The sequence below is a fragment of the Phyllostomus hastatus genome, unplaced genomic scaffold (assembly GCF_019186645.2).
Source record: "Phyllostomus hastatus isolate PE091 unplaced genomic scaffold, TTU_PhHast_1.1 phas_contig_58, whole genome shotgun sequence".
NCBI classification, from domain to species: domain Eukaryota; kingdom Metazoa; phylum Chordata; class Mammalia; order Chiroptera; family Phyllostomidae; genus Phyllostomus; species Phyllostomus hastatus.
This window is the reverse complement of record NW_025333916.1, coordinates 5,750,640-5,767,863: the sequence shown is the minus strand read 5'-3', so window position 1 is coordinate 5,767,863 and position 17,224 is coordinate 5,750,640. Positions and strand designations below refer to the sequence as shown.

The window sequence follows — 17,224 nt, the reverse complement described above, 5'->3', positions numbered from 1 at the left end:
GTGGAAAATTTTCCACCATTGTATTTAAGTATTCATTCTATTGTGTTCTTTTCCTTATGGAGTGCTGTCCCCATGTTTCGGACCCTGTAATTATCTTACACAGTTTTTCCATGCTTTGCTCTGTTTGTTTGGTTTTCATTGTATAATTTCTATTGGCCTATCATCAAGTTCAGTGATTTCTTCCTCAGTTCTGTGCAGTCCACTGTCAAAGAAATTTTTCTTTGATATGGTGTCTTTTATTTCTACCATTTCCATTGTGCTCTCTTCTGAGTTCCCCATCTCTTCATGTAGATTGTTCAATTTTTCCTATATCTTTTAACATCTCAGTCGCAGTTATTTTAAAGTCACTTTCTGATTTCAATGTCTGGATCATCTCTGTGTCCTGTTTATTCCTTTATATCTTGACAATGATTTTTTTTCCCTTGCTTTTTGTGCATGCCTTGTATTTATATCCAAAAACATATTCTGCCCCTTCTGTAAGGCAGTTAAGTAGGGATAATTGAGTTAACCTTGTCAGTTGAGCTTGGTTTGGGTTTTGTTAATGGTATAGTCACCTTCAATGCATCGTTTCAATTTATTCCAGCAGTGGACTACCGTATCTTTGGGCTTAGTGTGGGACCTGGGTTGCTAGAGGGTTTTTAATTAGTTTTCTTTCTTCACTTTTAGCTTTCTGTTGTCCCTGTACTACTGAAAGGACTCTTAAATGGACTCATAAAAGGATTCTCTCTTCATCCTCTTCCTGTCTTGCTTGTTACTCATTTCTATAGTGGGGTTTAAGGGCTGGTGTATTCTGAGTTCTGGCTAAACTCCATTCTTAATCATTGTTTGTGTTTTTGGTTCCTGGGATTAGGACTTTCTCAGTGTTTGTGTCTCAGTCCCCCAAGGCAACCATATTCTGCCTGCTATCTATGGATAGGGTCTTGGGCAAAAAAAAGAATTTGTATCCACTACCCAGTGTTAGATATCTGCATTGTATTGGTGCAGGATCCTCAGTCTTAGTGGCATTCCTGCCCCTCTTCCAGGGATAAGATGGCTTTTGCTTCTATCCCTCAACCAGAAACAGCAGATCTTCCCTTGGGCTGCGCTGCAGTTTTCCTGTCCCTCCACAGAGGCAGATGGGTTTACTTCCAGTCTCAGCAGAAGCAGTGCACCTTTCCTTGGTTCTGATGGTAGAATACTTTTTTCCCCGTACCCAAATGGCTTAAGGCTCTTGTATATGAGAGGGCAGGATCCAGGGAAGTGGGTCTGGTTTTACATGTGGCAAAGAGGTTGCATTTCAGAGTGGGCTTTCACTGTGTCAAGGACTCCTACTTAAGAGTAAACTGTCTTTCTACCTACACTTGGCCTAAAATTTAAAAAATTTTTCTGGATTCTTACCTGCTTTGATGACAGCCACTTCTCTCCTGCACCTTGGCAAAAGTGAAATAGTTTGAATGTTGGAATCTCTATGGAAATTCAGTTTCTTAGTTGGCTTATTTCTTCAGTTCTCTGACAGGTTCAGGCAAAATTTTGATTTTTGTAGATTATTTGATTTTTTCTTATTAGGTGGTAGCAGTGTTCTCTTGTGGCGTTCTGAATCCTAGCCAGAACCAGAACTTTTCATGAAACTTTAGGGATATGTATGTCTGTGTGTATGTCTTCTGACTCTAAATGTAAAGTATATTTCCTAATGTATATTAGAATTAAACTTTTTCAAAAGCTAATTAGAAGAAGGTTGGCAACTAGTTCCATTTTTTTTTTTTTTTTTTTTTGTGGTTCAGAATTATTTCCTTGGAAGTGCGTTGCAATCTGAGGTAGCTACTTCCTTAGAATTCTTTCATTGTTTCTTTGGCTTATTAAGGTAACTTTTACTGAGGAAGTAAATTTAATTTTGATTTCTAAAAGCCTATTCCATATCAAGCAATTGATAAATAGAATGAATAGCCTCATTTCTTAAGCATTGCTCTGGAAATTTTATAATTTAAGAAATTACTGCAATAGTTATTCTTCATGGCACTTGAATATACCAAAGGAATTTAACCCCTTTCAGAAAACTGTACTCCTACTCCAAGGAAGTATAATTGATTTAGATAATTTGACTGAATATACTTACTGTTTACATTTTTATTTAGAGTTTTAGAGGCTGGAAAAGCAAATGTTATTTTACCGAAAAGTTCACCAAGTGGAATAACTCATGTGATTGCCAGTAATGCAAGAATCAAGGCTGAGCAAGAAAAAGATAACTTTAAGGCTCCATTTTATCCAATTCAGTATCTAGGGGATTTTCTTTTAGAGGTAAGTTCAGTAAATGAACATATTTCTTAAAGTTTATTTTATAAATTACCCATGTAGTAATGTGAGGCACGGATTTATTTATAAGAGCCAGGATTTATTTATAAAAAATTGTGTATTTATTCTTACAGGTTTAAACTTTAGTAGTTACCTTCAAAGTACGCTCCATTTTATGCAGTACACCTATTGAGACTATTTCCACTGCTCAAAACAGTTTTTAAACTCATTGATGTTGACTCCTTTTAGTGCTTCTGTTGTTTTTTTGTTTATCTCTTCCACAATGGCAAGATGTTTCCCTTGGAGGACTTTTTCATCTGGGGAAACAAGCAAAACAGTCACTGGGGGCAAGATCAGGTGAATAGGAGGAGAGTCGGGCATGGGGGTCATGCTGGTTTTTTTGGTCAAAACTGCTGAATGCTTAGTACAGTGCTAGCAGGTGTGCTTGTAAATCACCCATCATGAAATGGGCAAATATGTTGAAAGAATCTTCAGAAAAAATTCACTGAAGCTGAATGCAGCTTCTCACAACAATGCCAGCTGGTTGCAGATGAGTTCCTAGTGGGGGAGCACTCACCTAGTGAGGGAAGCCAGTACTACAAGGCACCCACCATCCAAAAGATAATTCCATTTTGTGTGTGTGTCCCCTTGTATAATAAAATTATGTTCTCAATTTTGAAAATATAATGATTGAAAGTAATTAATATGACATTTTAGGACATTTGCACTCAGTTATTTTAAGTATTCAAGAATACTTTTGATAATTCTAAAAGAAGCTTATTAAATTTAAAATTGTCTTATTTTGAGTTTCTGTTTTTGTTTTCAAGTGCTTTAATGATGTTTACCACAAAATAATTTTAAGCATTTTAATGTAAGTATAAATAAAATAGCAATGGACTGTCTATCATATGGGAATTTGGGGGTTATTTTATACAATTTTTTAAAGAGGGAGCTAGTTCTAAGGATTTAGAAATATTTTCTTGTTCTTCTGCCTACCTTTTCCCACTTGGTGCATATACCACTGCTTAAGTAGTTTGAATGGAAACAACCCTAGAAGAACCCCTTTGGGATTAAGCAGAGAAGAATTTTAAAGAAGGGTCACTCAAGTAGAAGAGAAACCTAAGTTATCTGAAACTGATCCTTGATCTTCCAGGAAAAAACTGGCTCCTTTTTTGGTGTTTTTATCTCAAAAGAAACCATAAGCTTTTGTGTAATAATTCATGTTAGAGACCTGGGGATCACCTTTGAAACCTTCCTTGCCCTATTCCCTAATTGTCAGTTACCAAATCCTATTGATTTTATTTCAAATACCTCTTCTATCAAATTGCTTTTCTCCTTTTATTTTTATTTTTTAAAATTTTTAAAATTTTTATTTTTTAAACGTCTTATTGAATTTATTGGGGTGACATTGGTTAATAAAATTACATAGATTTCAGGTGTACAATTCTATAGTACATCATCTGTAAATTGTATTATATGCTCTCCACCCAGAGTCAAGTCTCCTTCCATCACCATGTAGCCCTTCTTTACCCTCTTCTATCTCCTCCCATTTACCTCGCCCCCCCCTTTTTGTCTGGTAATAACTATACTGTTGTCTCTGTCTTTACATTTTTTTTTGCTTAATCCCTTTACCTTTTTCACCCAGCCCCCCAAACTCCCTTCTTTCTGACAACTGCCAGTCTGTTCTCTATATCTATGAGTCTGTTTCTATTTTGTTTGTTGGTTTATTTTTTTTATGAGATTCTACCTGTAAGTGAAATCATACAGTATTTGTCTCTCTCTCTGACTGGTTTATTTCACTTAGCATAGTACTCTCCAGGTCTATCCATGCTGTCACAAAAGATAAGATTTTCCTTCCTTTTTAAGGCCTGTTAGTATCCTATTGTGTAAACGTACCACAGATTTTTATCCACTCATCTACTGATGGGCAGTTGGGGGGCTTCCACATCTTGGCTGTTGTCAGTAACATTGCAGTGAACATAGGGTGGATACAGAGTGAGGCAAAAGTAGGTTTACAGTAGTTCTTATGGAAAATAATACAATAAATAATACAAGAATAAACTCTGTTTTGTGTGCTTATGACTATAAACCTATATGTGCCCTACCCTGTATATCTTTCTAATTAGTGTCTTGGGTTTCTTTGGATAAATTCCCAGAAGTGGAATTACTGGGTCATAAGTCATTTCCATTTTTAATTTTTTGAGGACGCTCCATACTGTTTTCCATAGTGACTGCATCAGTCTATATCCCCAGCAGTGGAAGGAGGGTTTCCTTTTCTCCTACTACTTGCCAGTACTTTTTGTTTGTTGATTTATCGATGGTAGTCATTCTGACAGGTGTGAGGTGATAGCACCTGGTGGTTTTAATTTGCATTTCTCTGATGATTAGTGACATTGAGCATCTATTCATATGTCTATTGGACATCTATATGTTCTCTTTGGAGGAGTGTTAATTCAGCTTCATTTTTTTAATTGAGTTGTTTTAGGTTTTGTTTTTTGTTTGTTTTGCTGTTGAGTTTTGTGAGGTTTTTATAAATTTTTTATCTTAACCCTTTATCATATGTATCATTGATGAATATGTTCTCCCATTCAGTGTGTTGTCTTTTAATTTTGTTGATGGTTTCTTTTGCTGTGCAAAAGCTTTAGTTCGATGTTATACTATCATCATACTGAGTTTATCCTCTTTACCCTGTATTCCTGGACTAGAGTCCTAATTAGTCTTCCTGTTATGCTATCTTAACACTCTTGCTAATTTCCTAATTACTCTTCCCTTTTCTTTCTCTGGTTCATGGTACTTTATTCAAAAGGAAGAGCCAAAGTGTTCTTTCTAAAACAATTCTGATCCTGTTACTCTCCTATTTAAACCCCTCCAGTGATCTCCCATTGCTTTAAGATAAAGTTCTAAACCTCTAATACGGCTTACAGATTCCCATAGGATTCCTGTCTCTCCTACCTTTTCAACTGTATCCTGCTCCACTTTTTTCTGTGCTCACTCTACTATAACAAAACTCCCTTCTCCCAGTTTCTTAACAGGCTAAGCCACTTTCTACCTCAGTGTCTTCTCAATAGCTATATTCTCTGCTTGGCAATGTTCTCCTCACTACTCTCTCACTCCCTGTGCTCATCATTCAGGTTCTGGAGACAATGTTGCCTTTTCAAGGAAGCCTCCTTATAATTGTATAAAGTTAGGTTCACCTATAGTGGTGTTCTTATACCATTATTTTGCTTTATACTACCCATCATAGTTATAATTAATTGGCTGATTATTTGGTTAATGTCTATTTCCCTACTAAACCAAAAGCACCACCATGTCATCAAGGATGTCTTTTCCATAGTTATATCTGAATCATGCATAAAGCCTGGTACATGAGTTCTCATTTTATGTTTGTCAGGTTAATAGGGAAATTATAAAAAACATTTGAGTGTTCCAAAGGTATATATATATTATTCTATAATTACCTTTTCCTACTGAATAGCAGCATTGTAGATTGGAAATTTGACCTTAGTTCAAGGAATGGCCCTTGAAAGGGATTGATCCAGGAATGGGCTTGTGAACCAGGTCTGATCTCCACAACATGAAAAGAGATACATAAAAACTTCCTGGAAGTCTATTCGTCATTCTGAAAAGAAAGCCACTGGTAGCTTGGCTCCTGCTAAATGTGAAGATGGAAGGATGCAACCTAAATTACTACTAGTAGCCATTCTTTGACTATGAGGAGAAGTAGCCTTAGGATGAAACCAACTCTTTAGAGAGAAAAGTGTAGAGACATAATCTGGGCCCTTGTTAAGATACTTGAGTTGCTGGATTAACCAACCCTGAAACCTTAGTGTTAGACTACATTGCCATTCGGTGAGGTAGCATATTTCCATATTTAAGTTAGTTTTCTATTGCAGCCAAAAGCATCCTGATTTACATATCTGAACAGTTTAAAGGTAGAATTAACTTAGAATTATCTTAAAGGTAGAATTAAGTTAAGAATTATCTTAAAGGTAGAATTAAAGATAGAGTCTACAGAGTGAAAGCCATTCTTAAATACACAGGTTAGTAAAAGTACCTGAGTTTTCCTTTTTTCATGGAAAGAAATGATTAAAATACAATATGTTTTATCCACAATCTTTTTTGCAGTAATCTGAAAACCTTCAGACTCAGCTGCTGACATAGTGGAGGGAAGCAATAATATATCAACTAAAACTGTCAGATAATCTCCAATTTATATTTGTTTTTAGGATACATTGTTTTATAAATTCTGGCTTAAGACAGCTAGGAGTTCATAACCATTCAGTCCAAATAAAGGCATTTTGTGATCACTTCCAAGGAGAAAATACTTAATTTTGATGTCTCACTTTTCTTCTACAACTTTGGCATAGAACATATTTACATTATTCATTAGATGGATTCTGAGTTGTCCTCTAAAACTTGCTATTAAACTGACTGAGTTAAAAGTAACAATTAGGAAATTGTTAAAGTAAACTTTTGTTTAACATAATTACACCTTTTAGAAATCTGAGTAACAGAATCAGGAATCTGTTTAGTTCAGGTTTATAGATATATATTGAAAACTTTTGTTGTACCAGGCAATATGCAATGTACTAGGGAAAATGAATAATACCGCACCTCAGACTTCAAGGTACTTACCATTTAGTGGTGAAAACAGTACATTGAAACTATTAATTACAGTTAGTGTATGTCGTGCATTGGTAAAATGGTGTTCAAGGTTCAGGAATGCAGAGAAACAAAAATGACTAATGTGTCTCATTTGTTTAACCCAAGGAAGGCATCGCAGAAAGGAGAGCATACTTAGGAATACTTAACTACCTGCTTAAGGAAGAAAATGAAATTAACCACAGAAAAATTTCATGGAAATGTTGTAGGAATAATTAAAAATACAGTTTTTGAGACAGATCCACAAATTTGTGACCCAGATTTGTAATTTATTTACTCATGACCATATGAAAGTTATTTATCCTGTGAATGAGTTTCTTTTGTATGTAGAAGGTAATACTTTAATTTTTGTGAGAATTGTTACAACTATTACTTTGGGCTAATATTTTTTAAGTAATTACTAATTACCATGCTAAGTATTTTCAATGCTTAATCTTATTTTAAATCTGATGTTTTTGTGGGGTATGCATTATGGCCCCCTTTGCAGTTAGTGATGTGAGGTACAGGTTAAGTAATTTGCCCATGATCCCACGACTATGTCATATCAAAAATTTAAGGCCATGCCCTCAATAAATTTTAAGGCTTCCCTCCTCAAATATCCCTTTCTTTCTATCATTTTGGGCATTATTAGGTTCCCTTGGTATTCACCTAGTCTCTTTCTGGGTAGTTAAAAATACCCAATGAATTCTTTAAAAACAATACCATACACTAGTAGTTAATCAGAGGATAATGATACATCATTTAAGAATTAGGGCATAAATACGAGTTAAAGATCATACAGAGCACTCAAAAGAATCTTGTTTTTTTTATTTGACCTCTCTGGCTCTCTGTACAGTCTCACGAATTCATTCAAGTTGCATGGCAAATGCCATAGCAAATCAAGTAATAAGATCTGAAGGTCAGACTATACCTCTGCCTTGTCCAGAACAGGAAACCAAGTCAAAGATCTGAATCGGGCCAGGCCAACAGTCATTGCCACATTGCTCTGCTCTATTCATAGGTAACAGAATGATCTACTGAGTGATAGGCTTTTGGTCATCTGTTTGGAATATACTTGGCATTATGCTATATAAAATAGACTAGACATGGCCCTTCTTTCCTACATCATATAGGAGACCATCACTTAACAGAGTATACTAAAAGTATGTAGTTGGAATAAAGGAAATATTTATAGTAAGAAATAAGAAATGAATATTTATAGATAAATAAAATAATTCCTATAAATTTCATAAGAGCAGCCAATTGGAGAGACTATTGGTTGCTTGGAAAAATGGGTATGTTGATCATTTGTTTGGCTCTCCAGAAAACAGATCATTTTATTTTAAGTCTTCCAAACACAATAGTTTATCAGGTTATGATGTTGAATTAGTTCATTTATATAGGGTGCTTGCGGTGTACTTCCTAATTCACAGATCAATATATGGCATCTGAAATGGATGCATAAGTAAATGTATTCAAGATTAGAAAGCATGTTTTTGCCTAATTGCTAATGATAATGGTATGTTCTTTTGCATTTTATGTGTAACCGGAATCTATATGGGGTTAATTTATCCCGTATTTTAGACATTTCGTAATGAGGTGGGGCTGAGGATTTATCTTTTCTTGTCAACCATGTGAAATTTAAAGCCAGAAACTCATTTTATCCCACTTCAAGTTGTCTACAACAGAAATTGTTATTTGTACAGAGTAATTCTTTCCTTGATGCTAGAAATAAGAAGGAAGAAACATCTTCATTTTTGTTTTGTTTTTTTTAATTTTCAGTTTCACTTAATTCAGTCAGCTACTCTCAGGGATTGTTCTCTGTTTGCAGGATTGGAGCCTGGTAAAGAGCCTGGTACCTACACAGGAAGCTTAGTATAAGGGAAAGGAACCAAAGATGCACCACAGGCTTTACCACATTCTAGCTTACCCGTATTTTTTAGACCATAAGACACACCTAGGTTTTAGAGGAGGAAAATAGGAAAAAAACATTTTTGAAGCAAAAAATGTGGTAAAATATTTAATAGCATAAATAACATAATATTTCACCAATGTAAATGTAAAGCTACATTCGGACTGTAAGATGCATCCCCATTTTCCGCCCAAATTTCATGGTGGGAGTGCATCTTATAGTACGAAAAATGTGGTATGTCATAACTGTTCCCTAGGAGCACAGTGATTTTTCTAGTCTCTTTGTGTAAAGGTAGTGACTCTCTGAATACCCTTTCATAAGTGCATTTGGGAACTGTCATGAACTCATCTTTGCTCCCGACTAAACTTCTAGAATTATTTATACATGTATATATGCAAGTATTTTTTAAATTATTGGTAGGTGGTTTATGAACCAATTTGGATTTCTTTAAGTGAAGCTATTACTCAGCCTGTTTTTCTCTCTGTATGGAATGAATACTTGCAAATGAAAAGTCTTATCAGTAAAAAACTGAAAAATAATGTTAGAAGTAATCTATAATCTGAAAATGTTGTATCTAGATTGTAACTTTAACTTGGACAGCGACTGATAAAGTCATTTTGTTAATAATTATTTTAAAAAAGGATTTGTTACTAGACCAACAAAGCATTAGCTTTTATTGAGATACTTGGAAATCACTTTATTATTCAGAACCTTTGTTATAATGATTTTCCCCCTGAAAAAATTCACTAAGGTTTAATAATCTTTAATTTAGGAGAGTGCATTTCACCTACTTGTTTGGCTACCAAAGTATTTTGCAATTATAGATAAAGTTGAATACCATAAAAAGTAGAATTATGTTAAAATTATACTTAATTGTCTAAACCATTTTTACATACATACAGAAGGAAATTCAAAATGATGAAGATTCCCAAACCAGTTCTGTTTGGACTAAACATAGCAATCAAGAAAGTAACAAAGATTTCAGGAAAGGTTTTCAGGATACAGGTTTTCTTGAGATGAAAGATGCCTTCAGAGAGACCATGTGTAGAACCCAGGTAAAACTTCATTGGCTAAAAAAAAAAAAAAAAAATGTACATTTCTGGTTCTTACAAAATTGTTTGAGAGGCGATGTATGGTAGAAATAACATGGATTTTGGAACCACAGAGCTGATATTTGAACCCAACTGTGTTTTAAAGACTGTGATTTGAGCATATTAGGATATTGCCCTATGTCTCTGTTTTGAGATTCTTTTTGAAATAATGTATATATGCATATGGAAACATAGTTCCTAATACAGAGTATATTCCCAACACATGATAATTACTTAGAAATTTTCTCTATACTTAATATAATGTGTTGCATAAAGGATTTTTATCAGCACTATGTATATTCATAATTCATCATCTGAATTCAAGTATTTTACTGAATATAGAACACATGTTTTTAAATGACACAAATGAATTCTATTTTGATTAAAATGCAAAACAAAAAACAGGAATGACTTTGAACTTGAAGCAAAGAACTTTAAGACAGCATATACATGGCTGTCAAGTAAAAATTTTTAAATAGCAACCGTAAAAAGGCATGATTAGTTCAGTTTTATACTGTTTTATAGAACAGACTGTTTGAGTTAACTTACTACATCACTAGTCCAGTAATTATTACTTGTCTAAACTAAAATGTATTTAGATGTGACTAGGAAAGAATTTAAAACAAATTCTGTTTTACTGCATCTTATCAAAAATTTCACGAAGAGAATTCTAGGATCAATTTGGAATTAATAAACTGAACAGTACTTTAAGAAATTTTATATGGAGAGTTTAGATAAAACTTTCTAAGAGCTTAAAATATTTTCACATTTCTTCTGGATTTTCCAAAGTATAATTGATATTTATGTGACTTAGAAGACTACTACTTTTTTTTCTTTTAAGATTTTGTTTATTTGTTTCTAGAGAGAGGGGAAGGGAGGATGAAAGAGAGGGAGAGAAACATCAATGTGTGGTTGCTTCTCACATGCCCCCAACTGGGGACCTGGCCCACAACTCAGGCATGTGCCCTGACTGGGAATTAAACCAATGACCCTTTGGTTCATAGGCTGGTGCTCAATCCACTCAGCCACACCAGGCAGGACGAGAATACCACTACTTTCTATGATTAACTACAAGTACATGGTCTTAAGAAGAGGCTATTTGAGTTGATGTGTCTTTTGCAATTGTAGACCACAACATAAATTTTTTTAATTCGGAAAGGAATGATGAAGTTATTAAAATAAATTTTTGATTGAACATGAAAAAAAGAATCAAAACGATATTTTGTGAAAGAAATAGAACTTATTAAAATATAGCTTATATACACCTTGAACTCCTTTTAGGATTTGAGGATACATTTATAATTCATATAGAAATTTGTTTTCTTTAATTTAAATTTATTTTTTTAAAGAAACTATTTATTCATTAATTTTTAGAGTGGGGAAGGTAGGGAGAAAGGGAGAAAAACATCAATGTGTGGTTGCCTTTCGCATGCCCCCTACTGTGAACTTGGCCTGCAACCCAGGCATGTGTGCTAGACTGGGAATTGAACTGAACCTGCAACCTTTTGGTTTGTAGGCTGGCACTCGATCCACTGAGCCACACCAGCCAGGACATAAAATAAGTTTCTTAATATAATAATATAGTTTGTGATACACCATACTCTGTTTAATGTTATTATACTTAAGTACTATAAAATGATTTTCTTGAGATGTTTCATTTGATATGCCTAATAATGGCAAGATTCTATTCGATCTGCAGCCTCAATTATTTTTACAAACATTTGGAAAAGTAAAGTAATGAAATTAACTATATTCTGTTCGACTAATCATATGATAGAAGGGAAAAAAAGATTCCCAGAAAGATTAAGTTAATAAAATTAAAGCACCTAATTAAATGTACATGTAAACATAATATAAGCCTTTGTGAAATAAAAACCTTCATTTTTCTGCTTCATAGTAAAACTGTGATGTAATATACTTCACAAGGCTCTTTACTATATTTAATCTCACCTGTATGTTGCACAAAAGCTACCTTCCTGAGTGGGTTTTTCTGTTGTGACTTGCTTTGGTTGTGTTAAGGTTATGGTTAACCTATAGTCTAACTAAAATATTTTTGTAAACATGCAGGAAAAAATTCAAAATCATAAGGAAGATCTTAATAATTGTTCTGTTTTCATTGAACATCACAAAAAAGAAAAATTCAGAGAGTCCAGTAAAGATTTGAAATTTATGAAAACAAGAAAAGCTTTAGGAAGGCACACACATAAAAATCAGGTAAGATCTTCCAAATAAAAAATAATATTGATTTTATAGTTCTTTTCTAAATGTACCAAATATATCAATCATGAAAATTGTTTTTAACTATAAGTACAAAAGTATTTCTAAAGAATTTGTATATAGTTTTTAAAAGAATACAAAAATAAGTACTATGTTAATCCAACAACTAGGTTAAGAAATACAGTATTCCTTGCGTATGTGCATTATTTCCACACTGCATCTGCTTTTCTTCCTCTTACCCATTGATGAGCTCTGTCTTAGAATTGGTTTTATTTTCTTGTTTTTCATTATAGTTTTACCAGCCATCACTGTAATTCCTAATGATATATATCTCTAACAATGCATTCACTTTAATTTTGCCTGTTAATGAACTTTTTTCAGTTCATGGTATTTGTAAATCTTTGACTTGCTTTTTTTTCTGGTATATATAATTTTCCATCTTTTCACAATTTTATCTTTTGTCTATTTTACTACTGATAAGTTTTGGATTTCTTTATGTTGGTCTGTTTTTTATTGATGGGTTGATTTTTGCAATTCTGCCATAAACAGTGAACATTATTTAAATTTTATTTATTCATTCTTAATCCTCACCTGAGGGCATGAATATTGATTTTTAGAGAATGGGGAAGGGAAGGAGAGAGAGAGAGAAACATCAGTGTGAGAGAAAAACGTCAATCGGTTGCCTCCCATACACACCTTGACCTGCAACTGAACCTAAACCTAGGCATGTGCCCTGACTGGCAATTGAACCCGTGACCTTTCAGCTTTCAGGACAATGCTCCAACCACCTGAGCCACACAGGCCAGGGCAATAGTGTGAACATTGTTTTAAGTGCATGTTCAAGAGTTTCTCTAGCTTACCATATATTCCTAGGAGTAGAATTCTTATGCTGGGCCATAAAGACTTGGCGTGTTCAACAGTACTAGATAATATCCAACTCTTTTCCAAAATATTTTACTTATGGGATACCCCTTCCAACAGTGGATGAGATTTCCTATTGCATATAACTATTATTTTTTTAAGTGTATTATACTTGTCTTAAGTTTATTTGGATTTTAGAACATACAGCATTCGTGTTGACATCTGTTTAATTGTGGTCTAAATACATGTAGAGGGAAATGAAAAAGGATGAAGACATTCAAAGGAGTTATGCTTTGAGGAAAAAAGACAAAAAAGAAAAACAAAGATATTCCAGGAAGGACATCAAACATGACAAAATTAAAAGTACCTTAAGAGAGCACACATACCGAGATCAGGTAAAACTTTGTAAGCTAAGCTAAACAGCTTTTATTTTTTCTGGCTATTCCCTAGTATAATGTAGACATAAATAGTCTGATTTTTATGATTGCTCACTGTGTTAAATATAACCTACACATCTTATTAAGAAAAAACAAAAACAAGTTAACCGCGTGTGATATGCGTAACTTATGTTAGGATTAACTTTGTTTCACAGTGAAAGTGTTTTTACATGTATACACAAAGAAATTGGAGTTAATAATCAGGATATTCATTTACATTTTGTTTTGCCTGAACATAACAGAAAGAAACAAACAAACAAAAAAAGAGGCTAAAATTCTTAAAATGGAAAGTACCTTAAGACAAAACGTGTATGTAGTTTGGTTGACACATTCTGATCCAATGCTTAGTTTTTACCTTTCTCTTTTCTAGTGTAATACAGACATATTTAGTAAGATAGCTCGTCTTTTAAATGGGATCATTCTTAGGTTAATTTTCTAGCATATAACTTTACTTTACAATTTAAACCACAGCATGTTAATATATATATTCAGGAGGCTCTTCAGAGAATGATGAGGGCAAAGAAATAATGGATCATGTTTTATGCGAACAGGGCAACCAAGAAACAAAAGAGAGGCTCTAGGAAAGATTTGGGACAGGCTAAAATGAAAAATACCTTAAGAAAATACATATGTAAATATCAGGTAAAACTTTCCAAATCAAAATGTTTGTTTTTAAAAATTTATTTTTATTTTTTAAAGATTTTATTTATTTATTTTAGAGGGGAAGGGAGAGAGAAAGAGAGGGAGAGAAACATCAATATGTGGTTGCCTCTCACGTTCCCCCTACTGGGACCTGGCCTGCAACCCAGGCATGTGCCCTGACTGGGAATGGAACTGGCAACTTTTTGGTTCACAGGCCAGTGCTCAATCCAGTGAACCACACCAGCCAGGGCTAAAATTTTTTAATTTCATTATATAATGTTTATATAGTATTATCTTTGCTTTGGTTAACACTGCATAAATATGTCTTGTATTATACTGTCCATTGTGATACTAATCATTTGTGTTGACACTATCTATTGCACACTGCCTAAGGTACTTTTTTCCATTTCTTTCCATGCAGAAAGAAATGAAGATTTCTGTTTTTACTGATCATGCCAAAGACTCAAAAACCAAGGATATCAGGACAGATGTGGATATTGTTGAAATAAAAAATGCCTTAAGGAAGCACATATATAGAGCTCAGGTAGAACTTGGCATACTGAAAATTTTATATAGTTTCCTGTTCTGTATTGTAACCAAAATATAGGAGTAGTAATAATAAATCGCTCATTATTATGTTTAAATCTTGTAAAATAATTTTCTTAGTTCATTAATTTGTTACCAATAGTAACATATTTGGCCATACAGTAAATATGATGATTCTCTGCCTTTTATACCTCCATGATTACAGATAAATTATGTGTAACAAGGTTTGCTGCCTTTCCCACAGCAACCAGTGTTCATTCACCCTGCCCAGGCCTTCACCTAGAGGGAGGATTTCTTTAGTCTCCCATCCTGTCTCCTTTCTTTTGCATAAGCACTTGGTGAGATCCTTGGAGAAGATCCTGCCATGAAGTGCAGCCTCCCCTGATGTCTTAGATTCCCAGGAATTCTGTTGTCTTGCACCACTCATGTGACCTTTAGCTAGTGGTGAAAAATTTTAGCTGAAATTTTCTTACCCTCTTTAATGGAGGCCTCCTCTTTCTATCATGCTGTCTTAGAAAAATCAATTCTCATGTTCCATATCATTAGGGGCTCCTGCCTGTCTTCTACTTCAGTCTACTTGATTGCACTAAGGCCTCTGCTGTTTATTGGGTTCAAGAAAAATTACTTGGTAAAGTTTTTAGCTTTTTATATAATCAGGATAGTATCTCTGTATTTGTTACAGATATTTTTTCTATTTTTAAACAAATACAGTTACAGGTATTTTTAAACAATAGAGGAAGATTTATAACTGATTATATAAAAAATATGACAGTGGTTTTTTTGCCTATGGACCCTTATACAAAATGTTCTTCCTATTTGTATTTCTAATTATTAGAATACTAAGGACAGTGGACCTCTCCAGGTCTTCAAAGTAAACATGACTTTACCTTTCAATTTATTTTAATTTAGAAGGAGAAAATAGAGAATGTTCATACTCATCAGAGTACCATTACCTTAAATGATAGACATCCCTAACCTGAGGATACATGAGTATTAGATCCATTATGAACATAATGGATCTTCCTGAATCTGTTTTATAAGTTTGGCCAAAGTTGGTAAGCTGAAATGTATTATTTTTTTTTTTTTACTAAAAATGTTTAATTTTAATCTGATTGCTGTTTTGTAGGCTATCAGATACAGCTGCATTAGAATGGATAAACAACCAGTGTACAATGTAGAGGTAAGGGCAGGGAGTAGGGTGTTGACAGGGGCAAAAATGAAGCTTTGTGTTTTGTTATTTTTAGTTATGTGATGTAAATGAATGTGCGGTCTGCACAACAAAGCTTCCTGTTAAGTTTTACTGTAGTTTTTTTTACTAGAAATGAAAACTAAAAATACTATTTTGTCAAAGCTTAAAAAAATTTTATATGGTAGTAAAAGCTAATAACAGGAATGAAAAACTTAGCTGTGCTCATCACAAGTGAGTTTTATACTCCTGTTCTCACATTTTATAGCTTTATAATTACTACTTCTAAAGTTGTAATATATTTACAAATGTCTATTTCCTTTATATAATTATTCATTTCTTTAAAATGACTTTTACTTCACGTAGTCTTTTAAAAAGAGTATTTTTGGGTTTTGACTAGTTCAAAGTACTTTTATTATTAAAAAATATTTTGACCAAGGGGAATTTGTTTGGTAGAACTCTTAGAATTATATTTATGTCTACCCTCAGAGTGATGTTATGATTATCATAGCAGTTGTTTCAGAAAATATTGATGGTGCTTGATGAATTCTCATGTATTTAGTATATCTTAAGAGACATAGTTTGCTTATAGATTTAAAAGAAAGATAAAAATATAATTTTACACCTGTGAATTATGTGTAGTTGCAACTCTGACTTAGATTTCTTCATTATCAGCCAGACATTGCAAATGCCTTTTAAGGGTTTTCTTTTAGAGATAGTATTTCCCCTTACTTTGTAAGGCAACAGAGAATAATAAATAAAACAGTAATATATTTTTTGCAGTGCCTTATAGTTGTAAAACACATTTATATAAATAATTCTTTTTGAGCCATGTAATAATTCTGTGAAGTTGTAAAGGCAGGATTTATCATCACTTTATATAGATGAGGAGATTATGGCTCCTTGATAATTCAGGATTTGATCCCAGAATTCTATGACCCTTATCTTTTAGTCATAAGAATCTTTCCTTTCTTAGGTTAAAAATGCTGAATTTCCCAGAGGTGTATTACATTTAATCGAAAGTCTCATAGAAGGCCAGTTTTTTAAAGAAGCGATTGAAGAACTTTCCTCTTTGCAAGCACATTATATCCCTCCTGTATGCCTTCTTCATGCTCTTCTAGAGAACATTCTACAGGTAAAAAGTGTTTCAAAGAATGTTAAAGGTGAACATTTTTTTCATTTCTTGTATGTTTACAGCTTATTTTCTCTTCATTACTTCCCTGATTTTAATAGGAAATGTGATACCCATATATTACCATTTCTCTTCTGGTTTTAAATTATTTACTGGGTATTACTGAGTGCTTTTAACTTATTTTATCAGAATTTCCAAGGTAATTTTGTCTTGGATAAAATTTATCTGATTTTTTTTCCATGGCAGTAAAGTATCCAACATCAAAATTTGACTACAGTGATCTAGGATGCC

At 33.5% G+C, this 17,224-nt stretch overlaps 1 protein-coding gene across 3 annotated transcripts in view; it reads left to right on the top strand.

The window, feature by feature from the left end:
- SLF1 (SMC5-SMC6 complex localization factor 1) overlaps window positions 1-17,224 on the top strand; it is a 66,533-nt gene that overhangs the window by 14,390 nt on the left and 34,919 nt on the right. Inside the window, exons 5-11 of one of the 3 annotated variants that reach the window (XM_045847997.1) lie at window positions 2,112-2,274; window positions 9,724-9,876; window positions 11,980-12,126; window positions 13,242-13,385; window positions 14,491-14,613; window positions 15,742-15,795; window positions 16,778-16,936. In XM_045847997.1, the coding sequence (XP_045703953.1) occupies window positions 2,112-2,274; window positions 9,724-9,876; window positions 11,980-12,126; window positions 13,242-13,385; window positions 14,491-14,613; window positions 15,742-15,795; window positions 16,778-16,936 (943 nt within the window). The remainder of the gene's footprint in view (window positions 1-2,111; window positions 2,275-9,723; window positions 9,877-11,979; window positions 12,127-13,241; window positions 13,386-14,490; window positions 14,614-15,741; window positions 15,796-16,777; window positions 16,937-17,224) is intronic. The other 2 variants (XM_045847999.1, XM_045847998.1) reach the window with 2 other exon arrangements.